Below are 12,228 nucleotides of genomic sequence, written 5' to 3'. Positions count from 1 at the left end.
CGGATCCCGGCGCTAGGGGGCTCGGGAAGTGGCCGCGGCCGGGTATGGCGGCCGCAGTCTCCCGTGCGGAGGTGGCCGCTGAGGGGCAGGAGCCTTTGCTGAGCCCCGGAGAGGCGGAGGCGGAGCGGAGCAGGTAGGGGCTCGTGCCTTCCCGCGCCCCTCCGCGCTGAGGCGACGCCTGGCGCCGCGGGCGGAGGGGCGCTGCGCCGCGCCGGCGGGCGCCTCTTCTCTCTGCGTGCCTTCCCTCCGACGGAAAGCCCGAGCTGGAGGGGAGCTGCCCGCCTCGGCAGCCGGCGGCGGGGATACAGAGCGAGCCGCCTTCCCCCTGCGCTCCGGGAGCCCGGAGTCGCGGCGCCGCCTCACCGGGCGGCCCGCTGCGCCCTCCCGGGCTCTGGGACGGGCGGCGGCTCGTCAGCCCGCCATGGGCCGGGCAGGGGGTGCGGCGGGGGCCGCTGCCCCGGCGGGGGCTGTCAGAAAGCCGAACTCACTCGCTTGGGAGTTTGGATAAAAACCGGTTATGGCGGTGCTGCAGTCTGGGTGTTTCATGGCGCTCTGGTTGTGCGGGCAGCAGCGGGTCCCTGGGTTTTGTCCTTCTGCCCGGAGAACAACAGCGTCTTGAGCGCGTCGGGGCGGCCGCGGCTGCCGTCTGCGGAAGGGTTCTGTGCTCGAAGCGTGTCGCTCCGCTCGGTTTGGCTAAAATCTGGGCAGTGACCACACACGGCACTGGCACTGGCGTTGGCATTGGCATGGCACGTACGGGTGTTCGGTGGCTCTGTCCTGTGCGTGGCGGGCAGCGAGACAGCAAAGCACGTTTAGAAACATCGTTCATAGCGTTAAAGTTTCATTCAACCAAGACGCTTCAGAGGTGTAAACCATTTCTGAAGAAATACATGTACAAATCGTGCTGTGGAATAGGCAAATTAGCTTTATAATTGTGTGTATGCCCAAGTCTACGTATGACCTATATAAACAAGGCTTATAAACTGTCTTCAGGCATATATAACCTCGGTCTGTATCTTCTGGACACAGATTGTTTTGTTTAGAATACTTCAAAACCAGAAGAAGTGAAGAACCCTGAAACGTTCTTGCTTCTGAGAAAGTACGTGGGTCTCAGAAGATGCTTATGAATTAAAAAAAAAGTAACTCACTGATCACAAAGTTTGTAACTTTTATTTTAAAAATTTTTTGCAGCCCGTACAATCTTCAGCAATATCTTTTACAAACATCTTTTACATTGTATAGTTATTTTCTTATGGTAAGAATAGAGTGGCCATACCTTTTAATCTAATCAATAGTTGTTCAGGTTTGGGGTTTTTTTTTGCTTTAAAGTCACAGTTCTGAGAAGATGCCTGAGGTTATGGTTTAATACGCGCTTCGTAAAGCTTTTACATGATATCTGTGACGCTCCAAAGTGTCTATACTAAAGAGATTGCAGAATTGAAGATCTCTCTAGATAAAGACCTCTTTGTATAATGTTTGAACGCAGTGGTATGTGATAGCATTTCTAGCTGTTTTTTGATTTGTCAATCTAGTATTTTTCAATGGAAAATCAGTTTGCTTCGAAAATAAATTATTTGTATTCTTTGCTGTGAGGAAGTTGATTCCTGCGTAACAGTTTACACGATTGTATTGAGAGGTTTGTGAAAAAGTGTTTTCAATGTCCTGTTAGAACAACTAAAAGAGAATCTGATAATGATTTCTTTCTCTCTTGACTTTTGGTCCAAAACCAGAGATGTTGTGGAAACACAAGAGCATTATAAGAGCAGGTGGCGATCGATCTGGATTATGTATCTTACTATGTTTCTTAGTAGCCTAGGTGAGTAAACACGGGTGGATTTCAATGTTATTTGCTTAATGAGTATATTTTGGTTTGAAAATTACAGGGTTTTCTAGACTTCAACTATGTAGCTCCTTTAATGCTATTTCTGATTCATCAAAAGAGAAGATATGACGAGCAAATCAAACAAACTTACATTTAATAAGATAAGTTAAATAATACTCTGTTGAGACTAAATGACATATTGGTTAAGTATTTGTTTTATGACTTTGTAATAGTTCAGGGTAAAAGGTAGTGGCAGAGTAAGGTTATTGCTCAGAAAGAAACAAAACAAAGGGCACACTGTTATAATCCAAAGTGAAACTTCTAAGGAATGAAAATAGAAATAATGTTGAGCTCTTAAGAGGTAAGGTCTTTGTGGGAGTGTATGTTATTTATTTCGAAATGTGTATGAGAGATTGTTTTCTCCTATGAGATTTTGTATCTCCACTGCAGAACAAATTACTGTTTCATTCCTAAATAACTGCCCCTGGAAACAAGACTTTTGTTGATTTTTGACTTCTGGTGATTTTCTGTGGGCCTAGAAATGATCTTGAAAATCACAGGATACTTCAGTTATTCTATTTTTTAAAACATTTGATGAATTAAAATTTCTTTGATAGATGAATACAAATATGTCAGTATATCAAGAAATTCTTTTTACTCTGGGGGCCTTGTTGCCTTTCCATTGGAAGGAAAAATCCCATACAGTTTGCTTGGCACATCGTTACTCTTTTCATAGGAGTTTTATTGTTTAGTGTGTGTGCACCTATAAAATATCCTTTTAAAAATAATTCCTTCTGTTAGGAGGAATTATCATTCCTTAAAAAAACCACAGGTGACAGACTAATGCACAGTTTTAGCCTATAATACACTTAGGGGCAGGAGAATGAACCTGTCATAGCTGGTTCAGTGAAGTGAATTACTGATAAACACGGCAAATAAAGTAACTTCAGTTATGTTTTTACTGCATTGCAGGTTTCTCAATTGTAATTATGTCTGTGTGGCCATATCTCCAAAAGGTTTGTAAATAATGTTTTTTTTAATTAATACAAGTAGAAAACTACTGCTTAGAAAGCATGTAATACAAAACTTGGCATTTTATTTAGGAAAAGAAACAGTAAAGAGAAATGTGTGGTTACAAGACTTTTCTCTTGCCATCCGCTTAGACAGCTTTCAATATTTCATGTAAAATCCATCAGTTGGTTTCCTGAATTGATAAAGGTACATCATATTCCAGAAACGTTTGGTTTTCCAATATAATTTCGCAGTTTTCTTGGATGGTGAATCAATAGAAATCTCTTTATCTGAATATATCTGTAAGGTTAATATACAAGGTTTGTCTGCATTTTGGAAAAAAAAAAAAAAAGGAAGGAAGCTGAAGGTAGAAGTTGCTCTGTAAATGTCAGATTGTTGCACGTAGACCTTAATATTCTTAACAGAGAGTTGCCTGTGTTCCTAGATAATGTTTTTACTTTGTTGTTGGTTTTTTTTTACCTTTTTGTTGTGTTCTTGGTAAAACTGACATAAAAAGTATCTAAGCCTAAAATTTAATCTGTGCTGGGATTTTACTGCTCCTGGAATTGTAGAAGGCATTTTCAAATGCAAATTTGAAATAACATGTCCTGGGCAGAGTCCTAGAGGTATCATTAAAATTGAGGCTGGTGCTGAATTCTTGGAGAAGAAAAGAAAATACATGCTCAGCCTTCTAAATCAGTTCAGATTCTGGCATGTGCAGAGATGATTTAAGTGATTCCTGCCTCTTGGCATGTAAACTGTCTACCGTACTACTTAAGTTATGTCTGTAGCCTGTAACATCAGCAGTGCTGTATGAAAACCATTTCCAGTCTCAGAAGCAAAGCACTTTTTATTGGTTTGGTGCATTTTGGAGGCAGTTAGCCAAGGTTTATTGCCCCAGACAAAGCACTATGCGAAAGCAACTGCTTCTGAGACCCAGAGTGGTGTATTTATACTGAACACCACACAGTGCCATGCAGACACTCTCACCTGTTGAGCCATGCCTTAGGTTTGACACTGCATTCCGTAGTGCCACGTACCCTCAGAATTACAGTGCAGAGTCTGAGGTTTCGTTGGTATTATAAAATGCTGTAATTCTTTACCCACAGAGTCAATTGATTTGTTTCTGCAGATTGATCCGACGGCAGATGCGAGTTTCTTGGGCTGGATCATAGCTTCGTATAGCATTGGCCAGATGGTTGCCTCTCCCCTCTTCGGCGTGTGGTCCAATTACAGGCCAAGGAGAGAACCTCTCGTGGTTTCAACAGCTATTTCAGTAGCTGCTAACTGCCTTTATGCCTATGTCCACGTGCCTCATTCACACAACAAATACTACATGCTGGCTGCACGCGCTCTTGTGGGATTTGGAGCAGGTAACCGCAGCAGAATTTGAGTTTCTGAAAATCATTAAACTCTATGTCTTGTGTGAGATAGTAAACTTGATATTTTAGTGCCAGATTTACCATTATGTGAATGATAACTTATTACTTAACAAAGCAAAGAATCAGCTAATATTAGTTCATAATAAAATTTGTAATTGTGCAGTTGTGTATAAATTCTAGAGGAAGTGTTGGGTTTTATTTTCTTGCAAAATAAGAAAAAAACCCACTAAAATAAATGTAACTAGATAATTTAAGAATATAACTTATTATTTACATGAGCACTTTCTTGGTTTTGTTTTTTAAAGGAAACGTGGCTGTAGTTCGATCGTATATTGCAGGTGCCACTTCTCTGACGGAAAGAACAAGTGCCATGGCCAATACTAGTGCCTTCCAAGCAATTGGCTTCATATTAGGACCAGGTAAAGCCTATCTTCTTTCCTCACTTCTCATACTTTTTAGGATGAAATTGGGCATTGGAAGTAGGAATCCTCAGCAGCTGTATGTCGAGGATTTTAAGGCATATTTTGTCAGTGGTGTCAAAATTGCATAAATGGGATCCACTCAGATACGCTTGTGTATGCCAATATAAATGAAATGTTCTAGTCCAAGAAATTCTAATTGTTTGTAGTTAAAAACTAGCTGGTTTGGATTGCTGGCTGCAGGAAAAACAAGATCCAAGACGCTGTCTTGTATCAGTACCCACTAAATAGTCTATGACCAATTGCACTTTATTAAAATCACTGTACTCGGGCAAACGTTTCCACCTTTCCAAAATGACTGAAAATTTCAGCTTGCCTCACATATTGTAGAAAGTAACATCCAACAGATCTTTCCGATCTTGCAGTGATGATCACAAAATCTGCATATTGGCAAAAATTTTAAGACATAGCACTGGTATTACAGAGAGCTAAGGGAACGAATAGCTGAAGGGGTGTTTGTTAGATAAGGTGTGACTGTGGCTCCTGAGATACTGTCTGCTTCATGAGAGAAATGCATTAGACTTGCCTTGTGTTGTAAGGAGACACCAGCAATTTTGTCCTGAACAGCCTCAACTCATTACTTGTCTTCTGTAGCTGGAGATTAAGATTATCCAATTAGTAGAGCTGAAGTGCTCTGTGTATGGTAATATAATCAGGTGACCGTTTAGGGCTGAAAGTTTTTTCTCCAGTTGATGATTACTAGTGCTGTTCATTAAAGGGTCTACAGCAAAAAAAATCTGCGTTGTGTGATTTGCATAGAATATACGTTTAGGTAATTACTTTTCCTTATTTGATACTTTTCCTGATTTGATCCAATACTCTCAGTCTGTTTCCTAATAGTAGTAAGCAAATGACCTGATCTTATAATCTTTTGCTCTGCACCAATTTAAACTTTAATTTAAAAAAAACCCACAACTTCTTTTCTCTCTAGCTTGCCCTTAGCAGGAGGGATAGTCCAGTCCCAAGACCAAGGTTTTCCATGTAGGAGGAAGAGGAAAAAGAGTAAATCAGCTGTGTGCACATGGCCAAGAAGATTGACCATTGGTACAATCAGAATTCAGTTCCAGTTCAAGTGTCACGGTGTTATTTATACAGTGTATTTGTATGTAACTGAGTAGTTTTCTGGCTAGTCGAGATCCCACTGGTATCCATCAGTTTATTTAGAGTAGGATTCTCAAAATGTAAAAGATTTGACAGGTAAACATTTAAATTTTACTTAGCAATTAGAACAGCTTCGCTCATCCAGTTTTATATGTTTATTCTACGTGTGTTCTAGCATTTCTTAATGATTCTCAAGATTTTCTCCATACATTTATGTCGTTAAGTTTTTCAGACATGTTTTACGCTTATTGGAGAAGAAGGAGTAACATGGAAATTAGTTCGTCTTCAGCTGAACATGTATACAGCACCAGTTTTGTTTGGAGCCCTCTTAGGAGTTATCAATATTATTCTCATCTTTGCCATATTCAGGTAATCAAGTCAAAAAAGATAAATATTCTGCCATGTTTTAGTGGGTGGCTTGTAACAAATAATGTGCTGCACAGAAGGAGGAGTAATAAGCCTGAAATCTGGAGCACTAAAACTATAAGCCATTACTTATTTTTCAGGGTTTCGACCTTCTTTAATATGTATCTTTCATTTTTCACATAAATTAGTCATAGTGATATTCTGGCTAGGATGTAAACTGATGAAGAAAGTTATTAGCTTAGCCTGGATATATTTTTAATGTTGGTGGTTTCTGCCCATGTTTTTTCTCTACAGAGAAATAAGGTTAGCTTGTCTGTAGGGTTCCCACTGTCTGTCTTTCCTCGAGGGGGATTTTTATGCATCATCCCATTGGTGGCAGTGAAGGGAGCGTAGAGATGCACACACGATGTTCTCCCACTAGAATATTTTCTTTCTTGAATATGGTGGTGTTTACTGCAGTCAAATGTAGACTATAAAGATGATGTTTAAAGGATCTGGGAATAATTAGAATATAAGATTATGCCATTTAGAATTATTTTAATAGAAACTCGACTCATTAGTAGATCAAATAAACGTGCGTATTAATGAAAACAGTTCTAAATTTCTAGAGAGCATCGAGTGGATGACATGGGACGGCAATGCACAAGTATCAATTTTGAAGGAGAAGGTACCTATATTTTCTTGAAAACTTACTCTGTGATTATAATTTTGAAGTACTCTCTTATTACATACAGGCGTTTAGAAGTATTCTCAAGTCTGATGCATTAGGAACTTGAAGTGGAAAATAGACTACGTGTCTTTCTGACTGGTACAGAAATTGCTTCACGTCCATGTTGTGTCCATATGTGTCCATAGTGCTATCTGGTAGCAAGGAAGGAAAAAAAAAAAGTGTTTTATGGATCCTTCCAGATTTTCACCCTGGAATCCAAGAGACAGGATTGAGTGAATATGGACATAAAAAAAATCTCCTGTAACTTGTACTCTGCAGTCATACTTCTCTTTCATTCTGTATCAGGCTGAGTATATCATTGTTGTGTATCAGCTTTCACATAAGGCATCTTATTAAAAGGTGTATCTTAAATAAATAGATCTGGTTGGTGAGACTAAAGTACAGAAATTGTCACACACAGTGCAGCAGCTTTTGTTCAGTATAGACCCTTTTTGTATGCAGTTCAAATATTTTAAAATGTGTCACTTAAAGAATAAAAAAGTATATGAAATAAAAAGTAGTGCAGAGAATTCTACTGCGTACTTTTGACCTGGCAAGAGGAACAGAAAGTGTTTTGGTTTCCATTGTTAAGATATTTAAAGTTTGCTTATTTGGCTGTTACTCAGGACTTGTCAGTCCCAGCATTACAGTGGGAAAACAGATGGTGTAACCAATTTGGAAATCATTTTTCCTCCCTGTCAGTGGAATCAAAGTTTCAACAATTCCATTTTGATTTAAAAACATTATACTTAGATTGCCAAAATATAACTGCCTAGCCACCCACCAACTTGCACGTTAAATATTTAACAGAGGAAGGAAATCATTACTGTTTGTAATTTGTGGTGGTGTAAAAAAAAAAGCTCAGTTTGCATTTGAGATTATTCTTTTGTTTTGTTGCAGAAAGTGGTGTTGTGGATGAGGACACAGAAGGAAATGTTGACCATGTTGCTGTGGTAGCAATCAATTTTCTTTTCTTTGTCATCTTGTTCGTGTTTGCTGTCTTTGAAACGTAAGTTTGTCTATTTTCTCTCAAAATACTTAGACATGCCATGTAGGTAGCCTGGGTGTGCGTGTAAAGCCTTTTTTGTTGCATTCGTTTTCTTAACTGTAGTCTTCGTAAATCAAGTCCGAAACCATATGTGCTTGGATTGATGTATACTGATATACAGTAACGAATTAAAGGTCAGTAATAACTAAAAATGTGCAGCATACAGTTTGTGGCATATGAAACATTAATGTGAAAGATTTCGAGTGGATGCAAACCCATATCCTCCACTTTTTAACTGTTAAAAATGTAGCTTAACTTGGGCTACCTAAAATCTTCAGAGGAAACTGGGTCTTCAGTTGAGTACTTTGTTCTATACTTTTTTTTAAGTTTTATTTAACTTCTTAATATGAATCTAATTAGCTCCAGAAGCTTTAGTGAAGCTCCTATTTCAGTAATGATTAAAGCAATTGTTTGATATAGTTAATGCAATTGTATTCTTAAATACACTTTTACATGGCTTTTTTTTACCTCAAGAGGCATGCTACTCACTCCCAAACTTTCCGTGTGTAAGAAAATAACTAAAATATAACATTACCTCAAACCAAAGTAAACTTTTTTTTTTAATTTATAAAATACTTTGAGGATATAAGATTTATGTTGTAAGTTTTTGAGCTCTAACATAGCTAAAATTTCTTTTAACAGTACGTCTCTGTTTTAATTGCGTTATTTTAGAAAATTGAGTTCCTAGAGACTGGTTGGTTACTAAAACTGAATCAGTATTAAATGTTGATTACAGGAGCTGATTTTTTTTTTCTTTCTATTCCTCTTGCTTTGCTTTAACTTCATCATCTTTTCATTAACCGTCAGAAATAGATTAATGATGCTTCAGAGTATGGTTGGTGTAATGCAGTTGTGAATTTTGTCTAGTGGATTTAGTTTTAATAAATGATGCAGGACAGAATTAGTTTATAACTAGCCTGTGTTTTCCTTGAGGCTTCTGTAGCACTATGTTTGATGTCTGGGACAATATATATATGGAAATGACCATGTAGAAGAAGCTTTTTTTTCATTCCTGTAATTTTGTTTCATCAATTTAGAATAGCTACTCCATTGACGATGGATATGTATTCCTGGACCAGGAAAGAAGCCGTTTTCTATAATGGAATAATCCTTAGCGTGATTGGCATTGAATCGCTTATTGTTTTCATGGTGGTTAAAATACTATCTAAAAAGTAAGTTTCTGGAGTTTATCAGAATTTCGTTACTTGTGTCAGCTAAATGTGAAAAGCTTTAGGGCAAGGCCAAATCTGAGCCACTTAAATCTTTTACTTGTTAATGAGTTAGGGTTTACTATGACACTGAAGTACTTCCAGTTTTGACACAGCCATGGTGCTGCCCTTGTTCTTTATTCTGTAACATAACCCCCTTCTTTGTCTCTCTTTACCCTTGAATCACAAGAAAAACAGGTTTTAAGTTAGTGTGATTTTTGCAATTTTTCTTAAGGTGTTTTGGTCAGGCATCTTTTCCACAAACTAATGGGCTATGTCGTTAGCACCTTCATAAATTTTACTGTAATTAAATGATATATTTAATTGTCATTTCGTTGTTTGATAGGACTGGTGAGCGTGCCATACTCCATGGAGGCTTACTGATTGTCTTGGTTGGATTCTTCATCTTACTGCCTTGGGGGAAAAAGCTACCGAATATCCAGTGGCAAGGTACTATTCAAGTCATAGCAAACTATCATGATCATGGTTTTTTTGAAAGCTTTTTATTGTATTTTTTTCTTAATAGCATGCATAACTAATTTTTACAGAAGTAAAGAATAACTCCATTCCCAGAACAACTTCCACTGAAGGATTAATGTCTTTCTGGAGTTTGCAAGCAACGCAGCTTCCATCCAACCGCACGGTGGAACCCGTGGGCTGCCCCATCACGCAGTCCTGGTGCCTGAGTACTCCTATGGTCTACCTGGCTCAGTATATCAGCTCTGACATCCTAATAGGATTGGGCTATCCCGTTTGTAATGTCATGTCCTACACTTTATACTCAAAAATTCTAGGACCAAAGCCTCAGGTAAGCATGATGCCGAAACAGTTTATTCAATTTGCTTTCCAGGACTTGCACTCTCTTTATTAGAACGAGAGATCTAGCTGAAATTCCTCATCATTAGCCAAATCATCGTACGTTTCAACCAGGGCAGAAGTTTCCAGGAACTCTCATCGTTTTTAAAATCTAAGGCAAGTCCCTAGAGGAATTAGAAAGCAAGTCTTGTGCTACAATATATGGCAAATCTTGCAGCGTGAATATTTGAGAACAGCAAAGCCCAAAGCTTGTGACTTTCACGACTATTCTGGACGAGTAATTTTTGGTACAATTTTGTTACAATACAATTGCGTATTTGGAATATCAGTACAGAATAATGTTCCTCTTTCTAAGTATATAATATAAAGACTACAAATGCTACAATGTCTCCAGTTATTGACATTTTACAGTGGTGAAACACGTAGCAAGCTGATATTACTGCTTAACAAAAAATTTTCTTTCTTTTTCGCGGCTTACCTCATTTTTTCCATGTTGTATTTTGCTGTAAGAGACTAAATGCTTTGATCAGAATGCCGTTTTTATTAGAAAGCTACAGAGTATGTAGCTCAGTGGAGCCTTCAAATTAATGCTTAGAGAAGCTGAGCAGTACTCTTGGAAACAAAATGCTCAGTATCTCAATAAGTTACGAAATTTAAGCAATTGCTTAAACGCTTCTAAATTTTCTAATTAGGATAATTGGTGGGAATTATTGGCTAGCCAAATAATTCCTGTATTACTAACATAAGCTTTTGATCTTCTGTAGGGTGTCTACATGGGATGGTTAACTGCCTCTGGAAGTGGAGCACGAATACTTGGGCCTGTTTTTGTGAGCCAAGTGTACACTCACCTGGGACCACGCTGGGCATTTAGCTTAATCTGTGGAATAGTTGTAGTCTCTCTTTTACTCTTGGAGATAGTATACAAGAGACTAATTGCATTTTCTGTCAGGTACGGAAGGATGCAAGAAGAAAATTGTTGAATACCTATTTAAAAAAAAAGTAAAACCAACCAGAAATAATACTGTAGTTTATTACTACTTTTTAACGAGGAGTACCTAACCACTGACCTGACCTTGTTGGCAGTATGCTAAGAACTGCAGAACTGTACTTACACACTGACAGAACACGTAACTTGGCCATATCCTAATACATGGTTACACCTGCTGCAACAGAGCTTTTGTATTCTCCTTTTCTGGCAGCACAGGAAGGGATGTGAGCAAGTTAGATGAATACAGTGGTGCATTTGAAGTGTGTACAGTTTAAATGATGCACCTGTCTACTGAATGCAGCTGTGAAGGTCACAGGTTACGTGCATCCTTTCCAGAAAGAAGTAAGAGAAATATTTATCTTGATTCTGTGAATCAGGATTAGTAACTCTTTTGTAACTGCAAGATTAGTTGAGCTGCGTGCACTTTGTATGGAACTTAAGTGAACCTTCTCCTGTTCAGTTTGCTAGCTGGTAAGGCTGGGTGATACAAAATGTCTCACTTTGGAAACTTACCTACCAGTACGTCTTCTCCAGGATTTCAACTGAAATGTGACAGAACTGTAGAGGAAGGTAGGTGCCTACTTCACAAGCACTTTATGTGAGATTTGGGTTATTGGGTTGGTTGGTTAAGAGCCATTGAAAATCACAGCCTCAGGGGCTGTTACTTGAACTACAGTGAACCGTATGTGCAATTCTTCTGCTGTTTTGCTGAATGCCTTTTTGTAGCGAGAAAGATACCTGCACAGAGTTGAATTAAGGCACAGCTTTTCTTAACTCTACTACAAGAAGGAAATACTAAACATGCTAGTTTACACTTTCAATGTTGTTTGTGAGAATGAATCCACTGTGCTCAGCAACCAGTGTTAATGTTAATTGGGTAAAAAGGAGAAAACTGGCTCCTTGGGTGTTTATTATTTGTGGACTTATTTTTCTGATAATACGGTATGAAAAACAAGAATTTACAATGTTTGAATCACTCAGTGTTTATTTTAAAAAGTGAAATAATAATTATCCTTCATAATTGGGCCTAAGATCATCTGTATGGGTTTATTTTATCTGTTTCAATACTACTTTGGAAAAAACATCTGGAATAGCTCCAGGCAGAGTTTTAGCTGCTGCTTAATGTGTGTAATACTTGATGCTTACTGAATTTATTAAATGTAATTAAGTATTCCTATGTAATCAACTGTTCAAACACTAGAAGACTACTGAATTAAAAGATTATTTTTCAATACTGACTGAAGAGAATATGGAAGTTTTATTCTGTCTTGGGATTTCCTGCTGCAAAATCACAAAAT

The 12,228-nt window shown here is 38.3% G+C and overlaps 1 protein-coding gene across 2 annotated transcripts; it reads left to right on the top strand.

Annotated features, from left to right (window-relative positions):
* The first annotated feature begins 44 nt into the window (after positions 1-44).
* Positions 45-12,053, top strand: MFSD8 (major facilitator superfamily domain containing 8). 2 transcript variants are annotated; one of them, XM_086611562.1, is made up of 12 exons: positions 45-133; positions 1,731-1,816; positions 2,795-2,838; positions 3,966-4,206; positions 4,521-4,634; positions 6,020-6,164; positions 6,770-6,828; positions 7,771-7,879; positions 8,956-9,090; positions 9,473-9,576; positions 9,675-9,934; positions 10,707-12,053. In XM_086611562.1, exons 1-12 carry the CDS (start codon positions 45-47, stop codon positions 10,920-10,922), a joined length of 1,602 nt encoding a protein of 533 aa, XP_086467688.1. In that variant the 3' UTR covers positions 10,923-12,053. The 2 variants fall into 2 exon arrangements, with proteins under 2 accessions (XP_086467688.1, XP_086467689.1); XM_086611563.1 differs by lacking the exon at positions 45-133 and having other exon boundaries at positions 1,744-1,816; positions 4,554-4,634.
* Positions 12,054-12,228: the final 175 nt, after the last annotated feature.

Source organism: Tauraco erythrolophus, chromosome 5 (assembly GCF_009769465.1).
Source record: "Tauraco erythrolophus isolate bTauEry1 chromosome 5, bTauEry1.pri, whole genome shotgun sequence".
NCBI lineage: Eukaryota > Metazoa > Chordata > Aves > Musophagiformes > Musophagidae > Tauraco > Tauraco erythrolophus.
Note: the sequence above shows the minus strand (reverse complement) of the source record. Positions and strands in the feature narration are given on the sequence as shown.